This window comes from Protomyctophum parallelum (genome assembly GCF_964188405.1).
Source record: "Protomyctophum parallelum genome assembly, chromosome: 23".
NCBI classification, from domain to species: Eukaryota; Metazoa; Chordata; class Actinopteri; order Myctophiformes; family Myctophidae; genus Protomyctophum; species Protomyctophum parallelum.
The window spans coordinates 12,856,235-12,883,311 of NC_139715.1; the positions used below are offsets into that span (position 1 = coordinate 12,856,235).

General features: G+C 41.2%; 3 protein-coding genes across 4 annotated transcripts in view; 1 reads left to right on the forward strand and 2 right to left on the reverse strand.

Annotated features, from left to right (window-relative positions):
• Positions 1-323: 323 nt before the first annotated feature.
• Positions 324-17,424, forward strand: LOC310853895 (secretin receptor-like; the record flags this gene model as incomplete). The annotated part of the gene is made up of 13 exons (XM_083758366.1): positions 324-377; positions 483-582; positions 3,447-3,542; positions 4,829-4,935; positions 5,877-5,983; positions 9,184-9,316; positions 12,062-12,215; positions 12,870-12,930; positions 14,684-14,753; positions 14,867-14,958; positions 15,862-16,000; positions 16,160-16,201; positions 17,125-17,424. The coding sequence occupies 13 exons, from the start codon at positions 324-326 to the stop codon at positions 17,422-17,424; spliced, it is 1,455 nt and encodes a 484-aa protein (XP_083614492.1).
• Positions 17,425-19,014: 1,590 nt separating this feature from the next.
• Positions 19,015-22,583, reverse strand: LOC310854426 (acyl-CoA-binding protein-like). Its single transcript, XM_083759066.1, has 4 exons — positions 22,412-22,583; positions 21,238-21,352; positions 19,694-19,756; positions 19,015-19,457 (listed from the first exon to the last, which is right to left on the reverse strand). The coding sequence occupies exons 1-4, from the start codon at positions 22,559-22,561 to the stop codon at positions 19,384-19,386; spliced, it is 402 nt and encodes a 133-aa protein (XP_083615192.1). The 5' UTR covers positions 22,562-22,583; the 3' UTR covers positions 19,015-19,383.
• Positions 22,584-23,024: 441 nt separating this feature from the next.
• Positions 23,025-27,077, reverse strand: part of LOC310854423 (metalloreductase STEAP3-like) — a 30,545-nt gene continuing 26,492 nt past the window's right edge. Inside the window, exon 8 of one of the 2 annotated variants that reach the window (XM_083759062.1) lies at positions 23,025-23,149. The gene's annotated coding sequence lies outside the window, so the exon portion shown is untranslated. Of the gene's footprint in view, positions 23,150-25,658; positions 25,775-27,077 lie in introns of those variants that run through there. The other variant, XM_083759063.1, reaches the window with a different exon arrangement.

Below are 27,077 nucleotides of genomic sequence, written 5' to 3' on the forward strand. Positions count from 1 at the left end.
AAGGGGCAGGACAGGACGGGGTGTAAACCACCAACGTCAGGAGGGGCGGGGGACTGTGAACTGGAAAAACTTCAACTTGGAATAAAGATTACTTTATCTTTATTTAACACCTCTGTCTGTGTGTGCTGAATTGTACAAGAATCATAGACAAAAAAAAAAAAAAACATGCAATATTTGCCACGTTTACAGGATCGAAGCTTATTTGCTTTTATCTGTGAGACTCGTGAGAGTTTTCTATTTCTTTTTGTTTGTTCGTTTTTGTTAATTATATTTATCTTGATGTGAAACCCGCGAGCAAGAAAAACTAAAGTGAGCTCGTAAAAATGCACAAAGTGGGATTTTTCGGAGTTTTCATGATGTACTACACATACACACAGGTGAGAAGTGTGTTGTTAATATACTGGTATTAAGTTAATTATGTTTTTTTTAATAATTATTTTAGACAATTATGTCGTATTGATAATTGAATGCTTTCATTACAGGCAAAATCCTCCCCAGAGTGTCACCCTCATGCCATTCTTGGGAAAGAGGAAGAAATCTGTTTGAGGGACTTGGTGCTTTTCAATACGTCCAAAGAACCTGGTGAGTCAGCCTAATATACTGATTGATTGATTGATTGATTCATTAACTGATTGTTTTAAGTATTCATAACAGTTTGCAGAATGGGTACATTTCATGAAAGCTCAATACAAAGACTGTTGCTTTCTGTGGACGACACCCTGATACACTTGTTTAGAACAGGGTCCACCTTTTTCAATTCAACAGAACATTTAGAGACGTACGTACTACGTCTTATTTTGAATATATAGGTCTATAATATTTTTTTAAGTTGATATCACAAATTTGCCTCCTAGACTAGGATCCACACTTGAGTATGCAAGCATCACCTGTTTCATGTAATTCTTTATTGGCATCTTGTGGTAGAAAAGGGTAGGGCATGCATATTAGAAATAATCTAATAAATATATGTATAGACTAGAGTTTCTTCATTTATTGATTGATTGATTGATTGATTGGATTTTGTATTAACAGTTTGTAGAATGGGTACAGTTCAAGGAAAGTACAGGCCAATACAAAATCTGCTAAGAGGATAAAACCAGAAAAAGCACTAAGGCCGTTTGACATAAGGGTCCTCCATTTTCAATTCATCAGAACATTAAAGACATACATATATATACACTTCTATCCAAAACAATTATATATAGGCTATATAAAAAACATCATATACAAACACAGTTAGAAAAATAGGGGGTGGGTCTTTAACTTTTTTGCAGGGGGGCAGTCAGTTGTGGAATTAGTCGGCTACCTAAGTAGTAAGGCCACAATGTAGAATTACAAGTAAAAGTCCTGCATTCAAGATTTTACTTAAATGAAGTTTTTTGATTGATTGATTGATTGAAATATTTATTAACAGTTTGTAGAATTTACAGTACATTTTAAGCACAAACTCAATACAAAGACTGTTAACTGTGAGTGGACGACCCAATTAAGCATTACACTTGTTTACAACAGGGTCCACATTGTTCAATTCATCAAAACATTTAGAGACATACAAACATTTAGAGACATACAAATAGACATTTCTATGGCTAAAGAACAGAACAGGAATTCATCATATAGGAAGCAAAAAAGGGAAAAGAGAGTAGGTATTGGTATCAAAATAGTCCTAACATTACTAAACATAAAGGCACTGAAATTCAAATGTTATGAGGTCATCACATTTGGAAAAGTGGCTATGGCTGTTTTTAGTCCAAGGAGTGTTTTTCGTGCAAAACAAATGCTTGCAATGGATTCTGAGTCATGAAAACCCATATAGTTTGACGGTTTGACCCCTCGCTCTGTACATAAAGCAGAATGACAACATATTGGTGAAGAAATGTATTGGTAAAGAATTTATTCCCAGATTGTATTAACCCGTTGAAGACGGGAACCCCTTTTGGTGTTTTAAGCATTGTCTTATACTTTAGCTGTTGAGAAATAGCAGATCTAGAAGCTCATAGTGTGGCACCGAGTGCCGCGATACGAGCTTGTAGATCTGCTATTTTTGAAAAATTGTAAAAATGGGGCGCAAATCTTTGAATACGCCTTTTATTGATTTTTGAAGGGACAGACAGTAGGCTGACAGGAAACGGGAGAGAGATGGGGGGATGACTTGCAGTAAAGGCCGTGTCGGGCTCGGGAGTCGAACCCGCGGCACACTGCGACTGGATTACCAGTCAGGTGCCCAGACCGTTACGCCACGGCCTGGGCCCAGAGCGAACGTTTTAACTCAAATCTTTGCTTCTGGGAGGGTCCCTGCCCCTGGAACTACATATTTTTAGCTGGGGGGTCCGCAGCCACATACATATCATTCTGGGGGTCCTTGCCATGAAAATGGTTGAGCACCACTGACATAGAAACTTAAACTGTATTTGGATTTAGAAGACATTTATTTTAGAATGGGCCTCAGGTCTATCCCCTGACTAAGTATGATAATGAGTGTATTGACCCACGTGACGTCACAGGGACCCTTATACGGAATAAAGTCGGGCAATTACCCGACATAGTCGGGTTACCACTGGCAACCACACCATTGAAGAATTCACAATAGCAGTACAGTCCATAATAAATGACTCTAGACCAACTTGTGACATGATGCTATAATAAAAGCAGCAAAGTCTGTCTCTAAATATCACCAGTAATACGCCCTGATGGTGAGAACCCATCCGCCCAGGTGACGGCAGACTGCTGGGCGAGCGCTGGCGCTTTGGCATGCGGGGTCAGATCAACATATGGAATGAATTGTGCACTGGCCATATATGGAGCGTGTCTTGAGTGTACAGGGTTTGAGGAGGTCAGATCAACATGTGGAATGTCAGAACAGGTCAGCTCCTTATATGGAGATCTAAGGGTGGCAGCGGGGGCAGTGTCTTGAGTGTACAGGGTTTGATGAGGGCCCAGGTAGGGCCGGGCCTTAATCTTCGGGTCTGTTGAGTACTCTAGTTTTCGCCGGCTGCCGGGCGCAGCTGCACAAATAACTTTGGGGGGGGGCCGTCTAGAGTTTGAATGGACAGGTATCAGTCGGAAGGATCAACATATGGAATGTCAGAACAGGTCAGCTCCATATATGGAAATCTAAGGGTTTTAGGTTTGAGGTCAGATGTAGAGTTGCTGGCCAGCTCCATATATGCAGATCTAGGTGATGATCCAGTCTTCTCCATGTATGGCGGGAAATGCAATTCATAGTAAACTGCGACCTACAGTCGCATTAAACGTTGGCCATATATGCTTTTTCAGTAGTTCTCAAACTGGTTCCTGCCAAGGACCCCTAGAATGACATGTAGACTATTTTTCCCATGGACCCCCAGCTGAAAGTTTTTGTGCCTGGGACCCCCCCCAAGAAGAGAAGATTTAAGAGTAATCTTGAGCCAAAAATAAAACAGTATTTTTGATTTGTGTGGTTGTAGACTGCAAGGGCATGTGGGACCACTTGAACTGCTGGCCGCATGCCACTGCCGGGGACATGGTGTCACAGCCCTGTCCAGACTTCTTCAATTCTGAAGGTGAGACACCACAGACACACACCCACGCTGCCATGCACATGCACATGAAAACACACACACACACACACACACACACACACACACACACACACACACACACACACACACACACACACACACGTCAACACAAAGGGAAATGCACAAGGACACAAACATTATGGGTGCAGTTACTGTACTGTATGTTACAATCACAAGCTTATGACATACATGTCTTGGAATCATGATACAGCAAGAATGTCACTCAGCAACGTCTCTAATAGCCATATTCGTTCACACAACGGTGCTCAGGACTATAGGCTTAGTCTCATACGGTGGCATAGACAGTACAACACCTCGCAAGTCCCACACACACACACACACACACGCCTTGCTATTTGTCACCTGTTATCTGCCGTTGGGCTAATCTGTTTCCATTAGATGCTGAAACAGTTTGTCTTTTCAGGGTGTATCTATCCAAACGTTAAGCCATAAAGTTATGTACACAGAGATAGTGAGGACAGATGGGTCATCACACTACAGTAGATTTATGTCAGCAGACGAGTATGATAAATGCCACCAGTGTCTATCTGCGCAAACACAGGCCTTTATTGAAGATCCTAAAAAGGGAAAGTAAATCTGGGTGGCACCTTTTTCACTGGACAATAAGTCATCATCTTCACCAGGGATTCTCTCAAACTGTTTATTTCCAAGGACCTCCCCAGTTTGGAATGCATTACACCAAGGACCCCTTGATGTTGAGAGTTAATGGCTCTCTCACACGCAGTGGTGGAAAAAGTACTCAATTGTTTTACTTAAGTCAAAGTACCAATACTGCAATTTAGAACTACTTCGTTACAAGTGAAAGTACGGAATTGAAATTGAAAATGGTACTTTTTGGCCAAAAGGGGATTTTGTTTCCACCGGAAAAAAAATACTTTTAGTTACTCCACTGCACCTTCTACCGATATTGCCCAGAGAATTGCCTCATAGAGAATATTTTTCCTCCGGTGAAAAAAAATCCCTTTCTGGCCAAAAAGTACCGTTTATCCGTGTGGTGGGGGGCTCAGACTCCTCAGAGTGCGTAGACTAAGGAAAGTAGACTTTCTCATGACACAACCCGCCTTTGTTTTGATGAGTTTTTATTTACGCTAAAGAGGAGGAGAGGAGGCTGGTCTGCATTCATGCGATCGGCGGAAATTGAGAGTAACATAGCTCTAAATGAAACGCATTAGAGCTATGGACCAGAGCTATACGTGCGTACGTGCGTGCAAGTGCATTGATAGTTTTGTTTGTGGTTCGTTCCTCAGGGAAGGTGTCTCGTAACTGCACTGTGAAAGGCTGGTCAGATCTTCTGTTGCCTCATGAGGACGCCTGTGGATTCACCTTCAATGAGATGTTCCAGTCTCCGCCAGAGGTTTGATTTGATTTATTTCATATTATTCAAGATACAATTCACCAAAGTGCATAGTACAGAATTATCAGGATTGCACAACAAGTCATGAGGACTTCATTCCATTGTGATTCAAATAAATAATTACAGCATATGATCTCACTCATAAAACATGTGTTAAAATGCTAAAATCACAGTAATAACAACATTCACAATAAATACCGTCATAAATCAGTATACAAAAGACAATAAATAGAACACTATTCTAACTTGCCCATCAGCCAATTCTTCAACAGATTTTGAAAAATGTTCCAAGACTGGGCAAATTAAATTTCCCTTAGGATCCTCCACCCCTGTAAATTTCAATGAGCTTCTACCTACTGTACCTTGACACCTTTGTAATGCACACGGGCATGTGTGTGTGTGCGTGTGTCCTCACATGTATAGTAGAATTTGAGAAAACAAATTTTGAGTTGGGGTTACGGTTAGGATTAGACGTTAGGTTTATAGGGTTGAAATTATTCCTGGGTTTTTTTTTTTGTGTCGCCGTGCCGGGAAATGCCAGCTCTACAAGCTCACAACATTATATCGAGCACTGTCTCTTTGACTATCTTATCCCATATCGACTGAGACCGATTCTGCAAATGTCTTCTAAATCATGACAGTTTTCTGAAAAACCAAATGTTTCTATGTCATTGGTTCTCAAACAATTCCATGTCAAGGACCCCCAAAGATATATGTAATTGGCTGCCGGGCCCCATCTGAAAATATGTTGTTCCAGGGACCCCCCCTCCCCAGAAGCAAACATTTTAGTTGAAAATGTTCGCTCTGAAATTATATATATTCCAAATTAGCGCCATATAGATCTGTTATTTTTCAACACCAAAAAGGGGTTCCCGCCCAGAATGGGTTTAAATACCAATCCCATATAAGGCATCAGTCTGTTATTGTTTCCTTTTCTGCAGTCTCCTGACCACATGTACTTCTACTACGTGAAAGCTATGTACACTGTGGGATACTCCCTGTCACTCATCTCTCTCACCATCGCCGTGGCAATCCTCTGTATGTTCAGGTAAGAGTAAGCACTATAAGCAGTCTATGTGTATAGGATCATATCAGAGTACACATCGGTCTTTAATATCGGCCTGGTCAACAGTGGTGGAAGTACTAGTAACTAAGTTAATTTGCTCATGTAGTGTATACTTTAGTAGAATTGTTGAGGTACTTTTACTTTACTTGCATGACTATGTCCATATAATACTTCATACTTCTACTCCACTGCATCTCAGAGGCAAATATTGTGCTTTTCACTCCGCTGCGTTGCCTGACAACTTACGTTACAAGATACTGTCACGTTTTTTTAGCGCACCAAGCTGGAATCTCACTTGGAGGAGCAAGTTACGGCCGGGTCTTTTTGCAGGGTCGTTATAATACTTTGTAGATTAGCTCATTAGTACTAAACATTTACAGCTGAGCTGCATCTGCCACAAAACCATGGAGTAATATTTGACTTGGCTAGATCTTTTGAGGACCAAATCAAATGTGAAATTGGCCTACTATTTCGGCTCAGATTCTAAAATATGGCATTTTCTCACCTCACTCAGTTTAGAGATGTTCTGTCATGCTTTTATTTCCTCTAGGTTAGGATTATTGGAATTCATCATATATACCACTCTCAATCAGCAGGCCCTTGAACTTCTCCAACTTGTACAAAATGTGTCTGCAAGACTTTTAACCAGAACTAGACGGAGATACCATATAAAAAACGAACTGTTTTGCTGAATAAGCTCCCTGTCAGAACATCTACTTAAGGCCTTTCTGTGGCTTCATACATTTCTGAGCTTTTAAGTTTAACGTCATAGTAGCAGTCTGTCTCGCAGCCTCAGGTCGGAGAGCAGACTTTCTTTTAGCTGTTCCACTCAAGGGACACATCTAAAGGACGTGTGCTCTTTAATGCTTAAGCTCCTCCACTTTGGAACAGCCCTGATACTCTCCCAATGGCAAAATGTCTCATGTTTTATTAACCCATTTAGACATGAGGACGATTCTACAAAGTGTCTTCTAAATTTCTGAAAAACCTTGTCGTTCTCAAACATTTTCATGTCAAGGAGCCCCAGAATTATCTGCATTTTGCCCGCCGACCCCAATGTCAAAATATGTTTTTCCAGGGACCTCCCAGTAGCAACGATTTGAGTTAAAAACGTTCGCTCTGAAAGTATACTCAAAGGTTTGCGCCACATTTTCACAATTCTTCGAAAATAGCAGACCTACAAGCTCGCTATGCAGAAAGAATCAATATTAAGCAGACTTGGCAACCTGACTGTAGACAGTAACAGTACAGTAAAGAACCTGGGGGTTATTATTGATTCCGAATTGAATTTAAATTCACACATTGGCCCAGGCCGTAGCGTAACGGTCTGGGCACCGGACTGGTAATCCAGTCGCAGTGTGCCGCGGGTTCGACTCCCGGACCCGACACGGCCTTTACTGCATGTCATCCCCCCATCTCTCTCCCGTTTCCTGTCAGCCTACTGTCTGTCCCTTCAAAAATCAATAAAAGGCGTAAGCCGCAAAAAAGAAATCTTAAAAAAAAAAAAAAAAAAAAAAAAGAAATCACACATTAATCATGTTACCAAGATTGCCTTTTTTCACCTTAGAAATATTGCACGAATCAGAGCCTATGTGTCCTTGGACGATGCAAAAACGCTAATCCACGCCTTTGTTTTTTCTCGGCTTGATTACTGCAATGCACTTTTTTCAGGACTGCCTAAGAAAACAACTGACAGATTGTCCAAAATGCAGCAGCCAGAGTTTTAACTAGAACTAAGATGAGAGAACATATTACTCCAGTTTTGGCATCACTGCACTGGCTTCCGGTTGTTTTTAGGATTGATTTTAAAATTATTTTACTTGTCTATAAAGCTCTCAATGGTCTCGCACCTTCCTACCTACATGACTGCCTGCCTAAATATGTCCCAAACCGCCCGCTAAGGTCTTCCACTGCTGGCCTGCTCGCTTTGCCTAAAAAAATGGCAACTAAAAAATACGGGGAAGCAGCTTTTTGCTTCTACGGGCCGTCGGCATGGAACAAGCTCCCACTGTACCTTCGTCAGGCAGCCTCTGTAGACATTTTTAAAGCTCAGCTCAAGACCCACTTCTACAACATTGCTTTTAAGTGATCTTATTTGTTATTCATGTCCTCACTGTATTGCATTACTGCTTGTTTTTTAATGTCGTTGCCTTGCTTTTCTTTTATTCTCCATTGTTCTGTAAAGCACTTTGAGCTGCATTTGATGTCATGAAAGGTGCTATACAAATAAAGTTTTATTATTGTCTCCACCAGGCCGAAGGCATGTGGGGAGAGTATGTTTTGCACTTCGTCCGTCCGTGTGTCCGTCCGTCCGTGTGTGTGTCCGTCCGTGTGTCCGTGAACAGCTAATCTCGGCCACCGTTAACCCGGTTGATGCCAAATTTTGCACACACACTCCCTGGATGCCAACGATGAACCTCTGCCCCAAACTTTCCAGAACGGCCTGTTATAGCGCCACCAGGAGGCCGCTTTGTGCAAAACAAGTTTTTTCACAGTACACCTACAGATTTTGTCCAAACATCACGCAAATTAGTACACAGTCTCTCTAGAGCCATTCAACGAAACGGGTCTTTCAGATTTCTCAGACTCCATCCTGATTGGTTAAGATTGGCTTCCAAAGTTCACAGGAGTGCTCAGTTTCAAACAAAATGCTGCAAATCATGAACACATCGCGTGATTTCCGTGAAATTGTGCACGCACATTCCCACTAGGCCGAGGACGAAATGCCACATGAACAATTTCAACTCAGCCTCAAGGTGGCGCTATAACTGGCCGAAAAGTGTTTTTACCTCTAACTGCACGGATCTGTGGATAACCTGGTGGAGACCTGTGCCCAGAAGGGCACTTTTTCTAGTTATTATTATTATTATTGTAGATAGCTTTTCAATAGCTAAAGCATAACATAATGCTCAAAACACCAAAAGGGGTTCCCGCCCAAAATGGGTTAACATGCTTTTTCTCTCTGTGGTTCTCTTATTTTAGATTATCTTGGACGCTCTAATTGTTCAGCACTTAACGATAGTATGTCATCATTATCATATTATCATATGGTGGGCGTTGAACACGACTGTGTAATAATATTATTGTGAGATTCAGTTTAGGTAAGGACACTTTTGCCGATATGTTCCAAACTTTTGTATTCATCCAGATACTGTATAAATATACTAAACATCTGTATCCAGGAAGCTCCATTGTACCAGGAACTACATTCACATCCAGCTGTTTGTGTCCTTCATCTTGAGAGCCATCTTCATCTTCGTCAGAGACTCTCTGCTCTTCACGGACGAAGAGTTCTACCACTGCGACTATTACACAGTAAGAAATTATTATTATACTACCCGTAACACTTAGCATAGCACGGCACTTACTGTACACACCATTTACAAATAGAGCACCGAAGTCCTGACGTAACTCGCTCATCCCTTCGATTCCCCTGGCTGTCTCTGCGTTATTGTCAGGGAGGTGTCTCTGTATCGTTTGCAACAGTCAGTCACTCATATATGATACAGTCTGTTTCTAGCGAAAATGTAACTAATTCAGTAGCAGTAACATTAGCGTTTTCTCTCAGTCAGTTGATTCTTCATATCCATAGGAGTGAAACGGCCGGGGTGACACAGTTCTTATATGAGGCGATCTAAAATCCCCCTATGGGGATTATAATGCAAATAAAAAGTACAGTACATGAACCTGTGGATTTGCGCCCTCTACCGATATTGACGTCAGACTTCGGTGCTCTATTGCCTTATACAAAGACATAAAAAGGGAAGAGTAAAATGTATTTGTCAAGGAAGTACACTCGAAGACAAATACTGCTGAAAGTGCTTTTACCCTCTAAAGCGGTGGTTCTCAAACTGGGGTTCGGGAGTCCCCAATTATTATTATTATTATTTGTTTTTTTGGGGGGGGGGTCCTCAGATGATTAGCTTAATGTGCAACATTGTTTTCGCACTGAACACTATAGTATAAACAAACCAACATACAGTACAAGTGTATACAGTACATGGTCTGCACATTTCTAAAGTCTCCTTTTTTATTTTTTTATTTTCCTCACACATAATGACATGGCCAGAACAGGAACCGCTAGGAGTCATGTGGTTAAATCCTAGATATTAATGAACATGAATAAGACTGTTTGCAATTTCCTCAAGTCAAGCAAAGTACATTGATTGATGTAAGCAGCACAGTACTGTCGACATAACACAAAAACGTCCCGTGGACTCGTTTCCATTGTGCTCCTTGTCCCTGGCCTCGAGCAAGCAGGCAGGCTCTATAAGTTAGATTTTTAAATAATTTCAGCAAACCGGGTTCAAATCCGGGGTAGAATAGGACAGTTACGTAGTGTTGCTTTAAGTTCTGTGACAGTCCATATAATTGCTCAAGGGCAACAGTGAAATCTCCTTTTGTGAGCTGCTCAACTCGCTTGTAAAGTATGAAATGAATCCTCTGTACTCCCGGCACGCAGGCGCAGATAAACAACCCTAAAATGGATTGATTTACGAGTAAAGACTGTGCTTTGGAGCGTGTGTGCTTTGACAAGCTAAAACCACCAAGTAATGACAAACGCCATAAAGTCTTAACCATGACGAGCTAATATGACAAGCGTAATGCCTGCTGTAGAGGGATCTGGAGTAGACCACCGTTTCCCAGACACTGGGTCGGGGACCCAATTCGTGCCCACAAATGGGACTCATTTGTATGGGTCACTATAGTAAAAGAAATGCACAATCCATACATTGGAAAGCAAATGTTTAAGAAGCAGTGATCTACAGTAGAAGCCAGTTGTGGAAAGTGACTAAGTTTTAACTTTTAACTTTTACAATTTCCAATTACTTAAAATGTACTTTGCCGATTTTAATTTTGATTAGAAAATAATATACATTAACCACTTCAACCCTATACATTTCGGCCATTTGAAAATAGATGTTGTACACATTTTGAACTTGCGAAATGGCACATTCTGCACAATGAGTGCTTTTACTTAGTACTTTAAGTACATTTTGATGCCAATACTTTTGTACTTTTACTCAAGTACATTTTCAACTATGTACTTCTAAATTGCAGTATTGGTACTTTTACTTAAGTAAAACAATTGAGTACTTTTTCCACCACTGGTAGAAGCTCACAACGCGGATTTAGATATGTCATTTCTGCCCCGTGTGTGCAGTGCAACTTCCATTTGAAAATAGCCGATCTACAAGCTTGTAGATCTGCACAATGACTACTTCTACCTTTTGGTGCTTTAAGCACATTTTTTGATGCCAATTATTATTATTTTATTCCGGCCTTTTACCTTTTATAGAGGATTTCTATGTTGCAGTCAGACAGTATTGATGATACTTATTTTTTCACCTAAACATCATCATTGTTTAGTCTTGCAATGCCATTGGTCATGACATTTGCATATAAATACCCCCCACAGAGGCACACATTCACACAACTTCAAAATCTCTGGACTCTGCATTTTTTACGATATTTTTACCTTTGACCTTTAACCCTGAAAAAAGTAAGTAAAATGCCTGTAATATATATATATTTTTGTGATCGTTAGAATGTCTAGAACATTTACATAATTTCCTCTCCAAAGTCCTAGTAGTACAAAGTAGTAAGGAAGGTTGAAATCTCTTTTTTGCAAGTAGAAATATATCCGGGTCTTGCAGGGATTTTGGGCGGGAACCCCTTTTGGTGTATTAAGCACTGTTATATTTTAGCTATTGAAAAATAGCAGATCTACAAGCTCATAGCGCGGCATTCGAGCGTGTAGGTCTGCTATTTTTGAAAAATCGTGAAAATGTAGTGCAAATCTTTTAATATATATTCTTTCAGAGCCAACGTTTTTAACTCAAATCTTTGCTTCTGGAGGGTCCCTGGAACAACATATTTTCAGATGGGGGTCGGCGGCCAATCACATATATGTTTGGGGGTCCTTGACATGAAAATGTTTGAGAACGACTGACATAGAAACACAGGGTTTTTCTTTGTCATAATGTTGAAGACATTTGTAGAATCGTCGTCAGGTCTAAATGGGTTAAGTACAACATTTGTGTACCTTTCCCCCACTAGGTGGCGTGCAAGGTGGTGCTGCTGTTCACAAACTACTCCATCCTGGCCAACTACAGCTGGCTGCTGGCGGAGGGACACTTCCTCTACACACTGGTCAGCAGGTCCTTCTTCTCGCTGAGGAAGCACCTGGCCTGGTACGTCGTCCTCGCCTGGGGTACGTACAGGGACAGCACATAATTAATTGCATTTTTATAGCACTTTTCCAAGTGCTCAAAGCGCTTTACAATGGTTCATTCATTCATACATGGGGTGGTGAAGCGGCGAACAGTCGACGCCAAAAACAGAAAGTAGCAAAAACTTTGCAGATAGAAAGAGGATAATTCAAGCTTTTCGTACAGCTGCAATGTTGGTGAGTTTAACATTGTTTAATGCAATCAGACAGGACTTTTCTGTTTGGATGAATGGGCTGTCTAGGCCAGAAAGTAGTTTTTTGCCACTCAGTGGGCGTTCCCGCATAACTTACAGGTACGATGATGTCACGTGCATACCCTCTATTGAAAAATAGCAGATCTACAAGCTCATAGCGCGGCACTCAGTGCCGCGCTATGAGCTTGTAGGTCCGCTATCTTTTTTAAATCATGAAAATGTGACGCAAATCTTTGAATATACCTGTATATTCTTTCCGAGCAGACGTTTTTAACTCAAATTTTAGTTTAAGTTTAAAATAATGCTTAGAAGCTAAGGAAAAGGAAACTGTTTGGAAACCGCTGTGCTATATAAGTTATCTTTAATTAGATGTGACTGACACTTTATAATTTTGCTTAAATGTACGTTCCGATTTAAAGCCGATTGCGTTTCTTTGCTGCAGGTATGCCGTTGATTGTTATCATCTCCTGGGGTTGTGCCAAATATTTTTATGAAGATGAAGGGTAAGAATAATGAACGTTTCACTTATATTTAGACCATCCTCTTGGTTCTTAAAATTTAATTCACTCAGAAAACAAAGTGCTATAGACAGTCATACACTGTATTACAGGAAAACAAAGTGCTATAGACAGTCATACACTGTATTACAGGAAAACAAAGTGCTATAGACAGTCATACACTGTATTACAGGAAAACAAAGTGCTATAGACAGTCATACACTGTATTACAGGAAAACAAAGTGCTATAGACAGTCATACACTGTATTACAATCAAAACAAAGTGCTATAGACAGTCATACAGTGTATTACAGTCAAAACAAAGTGCTATAGACAATCATACAGTGTATTATAGTCAAAACAAAGTGCTATAGACAATCATACAGTGTATAGAGCACCTAAGTCCTGACGTCACTGTCAGTAGAGGGCGTCAGTCCACAGGTTTGTGTACTTTTTATTTGCATTGTAATCTCCATAGGGGGATTTTAGATCGCCTCATATAAGAACTGTGTTTGAAAAATAAACCGATCACCCCGGCCTTTTCACTCATATGGATATGAAGCATCGACTGAAGGTGGAAATGTACAAATATACCCAAAGAGTAACAAAATAAGTGTTAGAAACGAGTCAAACAACCCAGAGACTACATTTCCGGGTAGACTGTGTTGCTGCATCTGCCCGTCGCACAACAGAAACTGAATGTTAATTACATTAATTTTTATTTTTATTTTATTGATATTTAATGTCTCGTGGTTAGTACGAGTCGAGTCACCACCAGCTGAGCTTACGTCAACGAGGAATCTCAGGAACGCAATGTGTTGACAGCTGGGCGTGACGTATTATTAGCAGCGACATTGCCTTCATATGAAGTTTAAAGGCTTTTGCGGCCACATTAATTGCATTTTCTCCAGAAACTGGCTATATCAAATATGAATGGACATAATTAACGACGCACAGCCACTCTCCTGACAGAAAGGCTGGGGTGGTCGGTTTATTTTTCAAACACAGTTCTTATATGAAGCAACCTAAAATCGCCCGGCCTATGGGGATTACAATGCAAATAAAAAAATAAATGAACCTGTGTATTGGCGCCCTCTACTGAAAGTGACGTCAGACTTCGGAGCTCTATTACAGTCAAAACAAAGTGCTATAGACAGTCATACAGTGTATTACAGTCAATGCAATGTTACACGACTAGGTATATTAATACATTGTATAATACACAACAGTGTTGATTTTGTCGACTAAAACTAAGACGAAAAATGTTCGTCGACTACCTTTTTTCACTGACGAAAACTACAGTAAATGGAAACTAAGCTGTGATGACTAAGACTAAATAAACTGACAATTTCGTCAACAAATAAAAACTATTGGGGGACTAGTGGACAAGAGATCCAGTCCAAGTAATTTTACAATTAGTTGCATGCTGAAAATAGCCGATCTACAAGCTCACAGCGCAGCGCGACGCGTTGTGAGCTTGTAGATCAGCAATTTTCAGCAAGTCATTACCACGGCACCAAGGCCCGCCAAAACACATTTTGTTCGACTAAATAAACTGTAGATTTAGTCGACTAAATTCCTATGACATTTAGTCGACTAAAATTAGACTAACCCTAAAACATTCCAGGTGACCGAATGAACCAAATGAAAACTATTCAAGAGACTATGACTAAAACTAAAATCAAAATCTGCTGCCAAAAACAACACTGATACACAACAAGAACAGTGTCGTTTTCTTTTTCGTCCCATTGCCATAAAGCTGCTGGGAAACGAGGAGACATGAGTGGATCTGGTGGATTCTTCGAGTGCCAGTGCTACCCTTCATATTTGTGAGCAAAACTGTAAACCTTGTTCCCAGTCTTTTCTGCATGGTTTTATTTATTCATGAACTTGTTCTGAAGTTATATTTGACCAGTAAAGTAGCATTCAGATATCATTCCAGATGAACCTGGTCTTTTTCATCGGCATCCTGAGGATTCTGGTGGCCAAACTGCGTCAGTCAGACGGACCCAGGAATGAATTCAGTCAATATAAGTGAGGCTTCTGATGATGTACATTTGCTACATTTACTCAAGTACTGTACTTAACCCGTTTAGGCCTGACATCGGAATTTAAAAATAAATGACTTGTGTCTGAAATACCTATGTTTCTATATCAGTGGTGCTCAATATTTCAAGTCAAGAACCCCAAAAATTATATATAATTGGCCGCCGACCCCCATCTGAAAATATGTTGTTCCAGGACCCCCCCCCCCCCCTACATTTTCACAATAGCAGACGTACAAGCTCGTAGCGCAGCACTCGGTGCCGCGCTATGAGCTTGTAGGTGTTGTAGATGACCCCCAAATTGACACTCATTAGCCCGCGGACCCCCATTAGACAATATATGCCAAGATTTTCACCGATTTTCATTTCAAGGACCCCCAGGTTTGACCTGAATTACAATGTATACTGTAAAATCAACTCTGAGTGTACAAATGGAACCAAATGGACACACTCTGAGTTACAGATCCATAAAGGGCCCATTTGGTTCCAAATATATCATTTAGCTGGGGACCCCCTGGAACTCTCTCAAGGACCCCTAGGGGTCCCCGGACCCCACTTTGGGAACCACTGATAGCTTGGGTTGTTAAAACGTTTTAACTTCAAGGATCACTCCATAACACGGATCTGTCTATATTATCATATCGGTATTGATACCTTTTTCAACAAAGCAACTGAATGTAAGGAAACCCCCAGATCACTTTAATCTGTTTTGGTGTTTTAACGCGCTACGAGCTCGTAGTAGGTCTGCTATTTTTGAAAAATCGTGAAAATGTGGCAGACATTTTATAAATTTCGACATCAGGCCTAAATGGGTTAATTGTATTGTTCTACGGATTGTTTTCTTTGAGCAGGAGACTGATCAAATCCACATTCTATTGTTTTCTTTGAGCAGGAGACTGATCAAATCCACATTCTTCCTGGTGGCACTGTTTGGGCTGCACTACATCCTGTTTGGCTTCTTACCCGTAAAACTCAACGGTTTGGTGTTCAAGATATGGAACTTTGCAGAACTGGCTCTGTCATCTACACAGGTACGACCGTGTGAGTCCCCCAAGTGGGCCAAAATGTTCTGATGTTTCAATATCTGAAACAGCCTCTAGGTGTCACCACTCACCAAAACATTACACAAGTGCTTGTGATGTGTTTTTGCCAGATATTATCCCTAACGTTCTCTCTTCCATTTCTCAAAGGGCTTTGTGGTGGCTGTTCTCTACTGTTTCACAAATGGAGAGGTAAGAAACTATATGTGCATTTGGGGATTGTATTTATTCATTTCAAACCAATTTAAATATGAGTCATATTGGATGATGAAAATACTATGATCTTGATCCAGTGTTAATTTTGACAGCAAATTCTTATTTAGTCGTTATGATTAACAGACCATTTAGTTTTAGTCCCATTTCAGTCATCTGAAATTATTTAGTCATTGTCTGGTTTTAGTCGACTGAACATCTGCTACACAGATGCTTTCCCGGTTTTAATTGGTTAACTTGAATATCCGTTGGCAAAGAGAGGCTGAAAAACAACAGCATCGACATCTATAACCTAATAGGCCGGGCGTCTGAGGAAGAGCTTTGGTCTCGAAACATTACCATTTAAGAGTAAACTGGGAGCAGAAAACGGTGCGGGCTCTTTTTAATCTTGAACTAAACATGAATATCCGCCCATCTCGTCACATTCTCTGCCCCATCCCAGAGCCATAGAGTAAAACAGAGTTACGACATTGAGGGGGCAGGAAACTGAGCGCTGTTCGTGCAAGCCTGGAGAGTGACAAGCTGGAGTTTGAAATACATTGTTTTCAATGAGGGCGGCGCAATTAAGAGACTATTGTAGGCATGTGTGCAACATGACGACTGTTTAAAAGTATTGTACAGTGACAACTAAAGTGTCTGTAATGTTTATGTTGTACTATTACTAAAATACGATCTAAAATGAAGGGATTTAAGATAATTTAAGCAGGGCTGTTGCCTGAGTCCAATGCATTCTGGTCCAGGACTTTGTCACTGTTTGCAATGCTCTTCGGCAACAGAAGTCTATGGAGAAGAGGCGCCATTGGACTGGCCCCGGGCCCACGAAGTGAACGGAGTCGTCGTATAACTCTATGGCTCTGCCCCCCCCCCCCCCCCCCTCCTCCTCCTCACCTCTCCCCATGCAGGTGCAGCACGAGATCCAGCGACGCTGGAGGAGGTGGCGTCTGAGGCAGAACCTTCCCCACCACCGGAGCCCCAGGAATTACCACGGCTCCATCAGCCAGAGCGGCGGCGGCTCTGCTCTCACACAGGTCACCACCAGCCTGCTGCTGCCCTGCACGCCTCCGTCTCCTCTACCTCCTCCTCCTCCTCCTCCTCCTCCTCCTCCTCCTCCGCTCGGCGCTCCGCCCGCAGCCAGCCAACGCCCGCTGGCGACAGTGTGCCCGCTGGCGACACGTGTGGACGACAGTGTCGTCCACACGTGACTCAACTCGTGTGAGCTTGTAGATTTTTTGGGGTGGGTGGTGAGCTATATCTCACAAGAGATGTGGGGCCCTATTTTCATCAGTGCCCCGTATCCCTTAACGTCTTTGACTTTTTATTTATTTTTTATACCCATTTTAAATACATTTTAAAATTGTTCAACTAGACGATCTACATCGAGACGTGATCAACTATTTGAAACAATTCAAAAGAAATAATGGCAAAGAAGTTTAGGGATAATTGGGGTAAGGCAGGAGTACTGGTTCCTAAATGTTTCAAGTCAAAGACCCCCAAAATGATGTATTTGGCCGCGAACCCCCATCTAAAATAATAAATGTGTGCCAGGGAGGTACCCGCAGAAGCAAAGATTAGAAAGTTAGAAATGTTCGCTTTAAAATATATAAAGATTTGCAGAAATTGTCAAGTATTTTTGTTCCAATGTGGAACATTGCTTTCTCACTGAACAGTGAAAAAACAACAACATTAGTTAAGTGTATTATTTAAAGACTTTAATTAAATTTAAATACCTTTTTATTAGGCCCAACTCTACAATGAAATAAAAAATGAGTAGATAAAATAAGTCGATTACTATGTCAAAAGTAAACAAACTAGACAAAAGAAATTCCAAACCTACCTGTTAAATATTTAAAATATCTATATCTATTAACCTATTTTCACTGTCAAAACTTAAAAATTAAAACTGTCCAAATGTTTTTTTTTGGGGGGGGTGGGGGGGGGCATTATTTTGGGAGGTTGTTGCCTGAAAAGGTTTGAGAATCATTGGCCTAGACGAGTAGACGTACACAGTAGTGTGTGGTGGACAAAAGGAGAGAAACATCTGCCGGAGTGTTACAAATGCATCTCTAAAGGAGAATGTGCCATGAACACAGTTGCTGGAATAAAAAGGAGCCTGTCCATTCCGTCCCATGTGTCGACTTCTCGCCGGCGTTGTGAAACTCCAGACTCTCACTGACAGATGGCTTTGAGCAGAGGAGCTACTTGGGGGATTCACAACGTATACCACAGAATCCCCGATATTCTAATAAAACGGTATCTCTATAAACCATGGCATGTTGGGAGAGCCCCCAGTCAGCTCAGGGTCAGCGGGATCTTCTTTGCAAACTTTTCACCCTTGTATGCAGAGAACTCTGCACGGCCCATCCATGTGGCCATATGGAGGCATTTCTCTGCAGAGAAACAGTCACCTAATAGGGACTGTGAGGATTTCAGACTGTTCCCACAGACCTTTGGAAGCAGTGTTTATCAAACCCTTTTGAATTTCAAGGAACCCCAGGTTGATATTAATTATACCACGGGCCACCGGATTGTGTTCAATGAACTCCGACAGTATACACATGGATTAAAGTCCTCACGACTGATTTCAGTTTGTTATGGCATGTTGCATGGCATGTACCACAGCGATAATGCTTTGGACAATCGACAGAGTAGCCGCGGGTTGTGTGAGATAAGCAAACTATGCTCTTGTCTTTACCGATTCGGGTCTTCATGCCATGACCATGTCATCCTATACACACACTACATGTTTTATGACTGCACTTGTTTTCCTTTCAAAATCAATGCCAGATATGCACTACCTTTAGTCAAAACGATTTATTATTGCACCATGCAATTCATTGTGTATGGATTAAATAAATTACATCAAGGTTACAGGGGGTTGGCAAATCACTGACATTTTGTTTTAACCGTTACTTGGAAAACCAAATGGCTGAGTGTCAGGACTTTACTACTACACAGGTACTGTCAATGTGAAGGTTTCTCATGTCCACACAGAAAACCCTGTCCATCAGGTAGTCCAAGAAATACAAAACAGCCACCAACAAATCTTAGCAAATGCAAATAAATGTTCTTGTTGGCAAAGGACCATGGCAAAGACTTTAGGGTGGGTTACTGTTATCTGTGAAAACACTAGCAGGCCATTGTTAATCCAGCGTCAAGAGGATTTACAGGCCATATTTTTCCTTCAGCTCCTCCACAAAATCAATGTAGGCAGTCATCGCTACGTCTTTGGACATACCTGGAAAACACAAACGCCTGTTAGTCTTTCAGTTATGTTCCTAATCCATTAAGAGCTGAGGCCGGTTCTACAAACGCCTTCTAAATCCAGCGAATTCCAGTGAAAGTGCAGCGTCAGTAGTGGGCAAACTTTGACAACTAATGCAACTCCACAAAACGTCTGGAGAACTGTCCCGATAGAACTGTCTGATAAAGTGACATGGAACCATTATTATCCAGGCGTTTTATTTAGCCTACCTTTCTTTTCATTCCAGGCATCCCATTTTGCACGGCCAGCAAAGTCCAGCAGTCCTGGACGATCTGGAAAAAAAACATTAAAGTTTTATCTAACATATTGTTATCTAGGAGTGGGAAACATTTCACTCCCGTCTCCATCAATGTCTCTCTCTCTCTGAAAAGTCATATACTGCATATCTGGCAAGTACATAGAAACATACTTTTCGCACTTTTGTTTTGGACAGGATTTTAACCACATGAAGCCCAGCACCTCTCTTTATTCTGGGCATGTCTTAAGGGCCGATTCATACTCCCATTTTACCGCTGTAGTGCCGAAATGATTTCGGCTCGTCAGACATTTTCAGTAGCACCGAAGAGCCGACTTTAGCACGGTACCCGGCCCCACCGAACCGGCTCAAATGACGTCACATTGTAGGCTCTACAGAGCCGAGCAGACTTTTATTCGGCTCTAAAATAAGAGTATGAATCGTGCCTAATACAGGGGTTCTCAACCCATGGGTCGCGACCCCTCGGGGGGGTCACCAAATTATTTTGGGGGGGGTCCACAAATTATTAAAAATAAATAAAATATTTTTTGAACTGAATGGCTGGAAAAATGGAGTTTACATAGTACATGCATAAACTTTCCTTTTAATGATTATATCTGATTTCAGTATTAATTTGATATATTTTCTCTATTATTAAAGGAGAATGCAGTGGGAGCTTGTTCCATGCTGACGGCCCGTAGAAGCAAAAAGCTGCTTCCCCGTATTTTTTTGTTGCTATTTTTTTAGGCAAAGCGAGCAGGCCAGCAGTGGAAGACCTTAGGGGGGCGGTTTGGGACATATTTAGGCAGGCAGTCATGTAGGTAGGAAGGTGCGAGACCATTGAGAGCTTTATACACAAGTAAAATTATTTTAAAATCAATCCTAAAAACAACCGGAAGCCAGTGCAGTGAAGTAAGGGAAATAGCACAGAGGTTTTGCACAAAAAAACACCTGGACCTCTTTGGTGGGGACGTAACAACTACAAAGAAAGGTAAGAAAGCCTTCTAGCATGGAATTCTCCTTTAAGGTTATTTTGCGGGGGGGGGGGGGGGGGGGGGTCGCGAGACATGGCCAAAGCATTTCCGGGGGTCCCATGCAGCCAAAAACGTTGAGAACCCTGGTCTTAATAGACATGGCAAAAATATACAACTATTTTCACTAAAGACCCTTTGGTGTAGAGGGAATAAAAGAGGGGACCCAAGTGCAGACCCCTGGGAGTTTTACGAGGTCAAGTCAATGCAAGATTCAGCATAGTCTGTCGGGTAAAACCTCATCATTTCCAAAACCGTTTTTTTCTTTTCTTTTTAAAGCAGATCAAATTCAAGAGCAGCAGATCTCAAGTTCGAAGAGATGTGGATCTGCTACTTTTGAGCGACACTGTAGTAGCCCATGTATAGTATCAAATCATTTACAAGAAAAACAGAAAGTTTGAAAATGGACATAAGAGGCTTGGTTTCTGCCCAACAGCAACGGCAGGCTATATCAACAATATCAAGTCCATATAGTAGAACAGCTCACCGAATGTAAGGTCTCCAACGGTGGTCTGCTTGTACAGGCCGTAGAGCGTCGACATCTCGGAATTGCTTGGCTTAGTCTTCAGTCTGGTCGCCTCGTCCGCGGCTTTCTCAAAGGCCTAAGATCACACACAGACATGTGTCACCTCAATCTGAGAACCCATTGTCAACAAATAAAGGAATGACAGTGCCCTCTTTTTGATGGAGTGGAACAGTCCGTACGTAGAGAGAGAGAGAGAGAGAGGGACTACCCCTTAGGAAATGTGCCCTTTTGTTAGATTGTGTAACGAAAGATGGACACGATTAACTGTAGCAGCACGATTCAGAACCTGTTGGGTAAGAAAAGTAGGGTTAATGTATTCACCTTATCCCAGGACAGGTAGGAGAGTAGGATTTCTGGTTTACCAGTGTTGCCATGTCTGCTTATACGAAGCTATGTTGGGCTCATTTTCAAATTGTAGTTGCTCATTTGGGCTTGTATTTTTAAACCAGTGGTTCCCACATTTAGTAACTAGGGAAGAAGTGGACAGATATTGAATGAGGCAGCACACACACAGGAAAAACCTGATGGCGCCGCACTAGACAAGGGGCCAAGAATAAGGTGAAACAGAAGGATGTCAAACACCTCCTCTCTTGTGAAACTTTGTGCTAGCGCTGAAACTAGCACAGAGTGATTTGTAATGTGTTGTCCTGTACACCTGCCTCACCATTAGATTAGCAAGTGGCCTTGATGACACTGATCCTCAGCACCTGAGCTGATCTAGAGCCCTATAAGAGCAACACGTCTGTCTGTGGATCCACTCTTACAGCACTGTTTAAGCTGGTCCTGTGAAGAAAACTTTATGAGCATGTTAACATAAAAATAAAAACTAATCTTAGTCTCTGTCCATGTAGTCTTCCTTGAAAGTCTTTTGCTGCCAGCGTTCCAGTGGTGAAATCAAATATCTTAACGATTATAAAAGATTACTTTGGTAAGCTTCATTATAATTGACAAAAGCGATTAGTCTGATTAACCACTTAAGCCCTAGTTTATACTTTGTCATACTGCAGTCACAGTGCTGCCCAAACAGGGGCGTATACGTTTGTCAGACATACGTCCGACAGGTATTAGTTCGACAACACCATCGAGTTCAGAAGTCCTAGAATGTAAGAAACAAAATGTATCATAACTTAATAACCTTCTGGAGATAAGGGGAGGAGGATAGGAGAGCCTCATCTTCATCTGCACTTGATCCTGAGCACAACATCATGTGTGTGTGTGTGTGTGTGGCAGCACACCCAGCAAAGAGTTCAGACTCAGGCCAGGTGTGACTGATTAAATCAACCATCCCTATACTCACACACTCACACTCACACACACACCTTCACCAAACCAACACCAAAATACTGTACGGTAAGAATCAGGTTCTGCCAAATTAGTACCAGTATGTTATGATAGATAGATACCCATTTCGTTCTGATCAAATAAAAGTACCATTTAGTATAGTGTTACATTTCATACACTGCAGTCAAAACGAGAGCTGATGCTCAACACACCATTTTCCATGTTGTGTTACTAAACAGCACCGCACGGTGCGACCCACAACACTGAGACTGTAGTGTAATGCAAAGCAATTCCTGTCAATCACATGAAAGGAATCAGAAATAGATGGGGTCACCTAATTAGTTGTAAGTTTGTTGGATAACTTTAAAAACATCACACAGACATGGAACACTTGCTTTAAACTCATAATATTCTCAAAACAACAGAACAAATACTCAAGTCATACAATAACCAGGACATTACTTACAGTTAAAGATGACATGTTGATAGCTAGACAGACTGGCACACCTTGCAGTGCTGTGTCCCACACTTGTCCCCAAGTAGGCCGTCCAACCAGTCCTGCAGCTGGAAGACGTTGGCTCGAGCTGCGTTCCTATTGGATGGATTATAAGAAAAGAGGAGGAGTCTGTCAAGTCAACAGACGGGTCAACCAAATGAACCTGTATTTGTGCAACTCAGTGAACTCACCACCACTCCTCGTTTGGGTCTGGTCTTTTTTAATGTTGAGCGTAGCATTGTCAGGAGAGCAACCACCAGCAGACATGCAGGCCAATTTCATCTAGAGGTTGGTGTACACTCCATTTTATTTATTTGTAAGGACACCCATAATTCTGAGAGTTACAGACCACAATGAGAACCATGAGTACAGGTCATGCTCTATTTGAAAATAATAAACATCTGAACTGATCCTAGTCTTAGAATGGCCGATATTCCATCTATTGTATATGTATTATGTATTCCATATACAGTACAGTATACAGCCATAGAACACAATGGATGGATTCATATCGGCAGAATTCTAATGTGTAGCATCCAAACCCGATAATAAACTGCTGTAGTCTTGGGTCAGCTCACCTGGGCTGGGTGTCATTAATTATTATTATTCATTATTAATCATTAATTAATTTGAAGGTTCTGGCAGAAAACATGTACCGGTATTTGAGTACTATAGACGAATACCAGTCTAAGGCCACACTAATTATCCATAATGTATAAATTATGGATAAGGGGTCAGGACAACGAGGCCTTTTCGTGGAGGGGTCAGAATAAAATTTTGACTTAAAACTGTTATTTGTCTATAATATCTCCACTGAGAATGTGGTAAGTTCACCGCATGTGTCACAAGAGTTCATTATTGGGCACATTACTGAGGCGAGAGAGAGGTCATTGCAACTGTGTCACCTGGGATTCAAACCATGTTCATATGAACCATGTGTCCCCCGTGTGGGAAAACGAACATCTACAATCTCTCAATCAAGACTAGAGTGGAGATATTGGGCTTATGCGCTTCAGGTGGGGCTACTTGTTGTCAGCCAGTACTATGTGTCCTGCTGTGTAGACCACGACCACCACCAACCACTGCAGATGTGTTGGTTATGTTGCATTATGCTACCACCAACCATACAGATTAGTTAAAATTAGGGACGTGCCGATAGAGACATTTTGGCCGATATCCGAGATAATTAATTGCCGTTATGGCCGATAACAGATATTACCGATGTTGATATGATATCATTCTGTATTGAAAAATTATAATAATTTTGTTGGCTTAGGCAAGTCAGTTTGAACTTTAACCCATTCTGACCCGAGATCAGATTCATACGAGGTTTCCGCCGGACACACACTGGTCTGATGAACCCATTCTGACCTGAGATCAGATTCTAAAAATGTCAGTCGCTCTTCGATTTTTTTCAAAAATAGCAGACCTACAAGCTCGTATCGCGCCACTCGGTGGCGCGATATGAGCTTGTAGATCTGCTATTTTTCAATAGATAAAGCATAACATGATGCTGACACCAAAATGGGTGCCCGGTCAGAATGGGTTAATACTTTAACCCATTTTGGGGCGGGAACCCCTTTTGGTGTTAGCATTTTGTTAGCTATTGAAAAATAGCAGATCTACAAGCTCGTAGCGCGCCACTCGGTGGCTGAGCTTGTATGTCTGCTATTTTTGAAAAATCGAAGAACGACTGACACAGAAACATAGCTTTGTTCAGAGAACTGTCAGGATGTAGAAGACATTTTTAGAATCTGATCTCAGGTCAAAATGTCATCTGTGTGGTCTCTTGGACAGGTTGGGCAGATGTATGCAGTACCGTACTGGCAGCGTAATTGTTCCCATACAGTAAGCTTACCCACCCAGGGCCAGCACACTCTTTGCACACAGTGTGGAGAGGGTTTGTACCAAGCCTGGAGGAATGCAAGTCACGTTCGGTATGCTTTAAAAGAGACAGGCGTCATGCAGTAAATTAACTCTGACTGCACCATCTACTCGTGGAGCAGTGGTTCCCAACCTTTTCTGGATTGTGGCCCACTTGAAAATCTCAAAAGCGTTCGCGTGGGCATATTGGCAGACATACCGGTTGCAATGAATCAAACACTATAAATAGAACAAACACTCCTTGGGCTAAAAATGGCCACTTGTGATGATCTCATCACATTAAGTGAAGACGGCTATGGCCGGTTTTATGTCATGAATAACACCTAGTTTGACATGACACATGCTACTTAAAGCATAGTTCAAATGTATATAGGTTTTCAATGGTACCCCAACGTTCAACGCCTGAATTTACCATGATCCAAAATGTAATATAATGTAATCTGGATGACCCTAAGGATCATAGAAAACCTTGAATGATTACTATTGAAATTTATTTTGGGTCAAATTAGATTGACTGGCCTATTATATCACCCTCCCCACCAAACACCAATTTTGGAAGAAAAGAAATCTGATGACACGAGCTAAATCTTTTTCTACCACAAGATGGCAGCATTCACAAGGTAATAAGGAGAAATAAGTCACATAAGAAGGCACTACACACTACAAACGTTTCATTATGTTTTCATCCTAAACCAATATGAATAAAGTTCAGACAAGAAGGTTAGATATACAAAATAAGGTTTATTCTAGGTCCAAAGAAATGTCAATCATAAAAAAATAATTTACATTCACTTCGTTAGGATGGAGTGCCTGACGAGGCCCGACTTTCATCATGATCTGAAACAAAAATGACAACCCCGTCTTAACACCTTCAGCGACGAGTCCGAGTTTATACTCCGTTGCACGATGCTGTCCCGTGCCAAAAAATAAGATCTACAAGGCAGTGCAGTGGTGGAAGAACTAAAAGTACTCGCATGTTTTACTTAAGTACCAAAAGCAAAAGTACTCATTATGCAGAGTGTCCAATTTTCGAGTTAGGGGTGGATTGGTTAATCAATGTTTTGTAATTATAGTAATATGCATAAGTTTCCAAATGATTGTAGTGGAGTAAAAAAGTAGAACATTTGCCTTTTGAGATGTAGTGGAGTAGAAGTAAAAGTATAGAAAATTGTAAATACTCCAGTAAAGTAGAGTAAATGTAATTCCTTTTCCTTTCCACCACTGCTGAGTATAAACTGGGCTCTACGTTAATGAGCCCAGTGTCCTCTACGTTAATGAAAGCTTTATGATTGTCCATCGAATTCAACAGGTTCTCACAACAGCAGTTCAGTTTAGTAAACGGCTAAAGAACCAGTACAAACCAGTTAAATTATTACTCTTTTAAAATTCTTCTTAAATAACAGCATAATAGACGTCAATGTGACACAGCGCTTTGTTCGAGTCTGTCTGCGGCAATGATTATTTTGACTTTGGATTTCGTTTTCAATTCATTTGGCGTTGGCACATTGGTGTTTGATAACACAACACGTACTTTGTATTGTTAATATAGTGACAGGGAATTATTATAGTGCATTCATGTTAGGCTATTCAATTATATAAATTGAACAATGAAATAAAACAAAACAGACTAATTTCTAAAAATGTCTTCTACATCCTGACAGTTTTCTGAAAAAGCTATGTTTCTATGTCAGTCGTTCTTTGATTTTTCAAAAATAGCAGACCAACAAGCTCGTAGCGCGCCACTCGGTGGTGCGCTACGAGTCATTTAACCCAAAATGGGTTAAAGGACAACATAGTTTTCTTTCAACCAAGGTTCATGTTTTAGGTTGTTGAAAAGTAAAAGATGAGTGTTATTTTTTTATTTTTCTAGTTTAGTTTTAACAATTTTAGCTCTTTTTGAGCAAGTGGCTCAATATCTTTTTACTAAATTTTACAGCGATTTATTCAACCGCAAGGCCGCTATTTCTTTATAGTCCTACTAGACCCCAGGAAATTACATCTGGCCACAGCAGTTGTGTTCCTAGCCCCATATGTGCCCTCTCCCTACGCTCATTCTGTAGCTCCGAGATGAGGTCACACACTGGGCCCCTCCCACCGCGTTTCAGAAACGGCGCAAGTTTCCGAAAACATAGTCTCTTAT

What these genes read in the sequence shown, in the direction of transcription:
- LOC310854426 (XM_083759066.1), bottom strand. Translation starts at nt 22,561, where the DNA reads ATGGTTGATTTAATCAGTCACACCTGGCCTGAGTCTGAACTCTTTGCT. An exon ending in CCTCCCCTTATCTCCAGAAG is followed by an intron (nt 21,353 to 22,411) that starts GTTATTAAGTTA and finishes GTGTGATCTTAG; the next exon opens with GCCTTTGAGAAAGCCGCGGA. An exon ending in TGCCTGGAATGAAAAGAAAG is followed by an intron (nt 19,458 to 19,693) that starts GTAGGCTAAATA and finishes TGTGTTTTCCAG; the next exon opens with GTATGTCCAAAGACGTAGCG.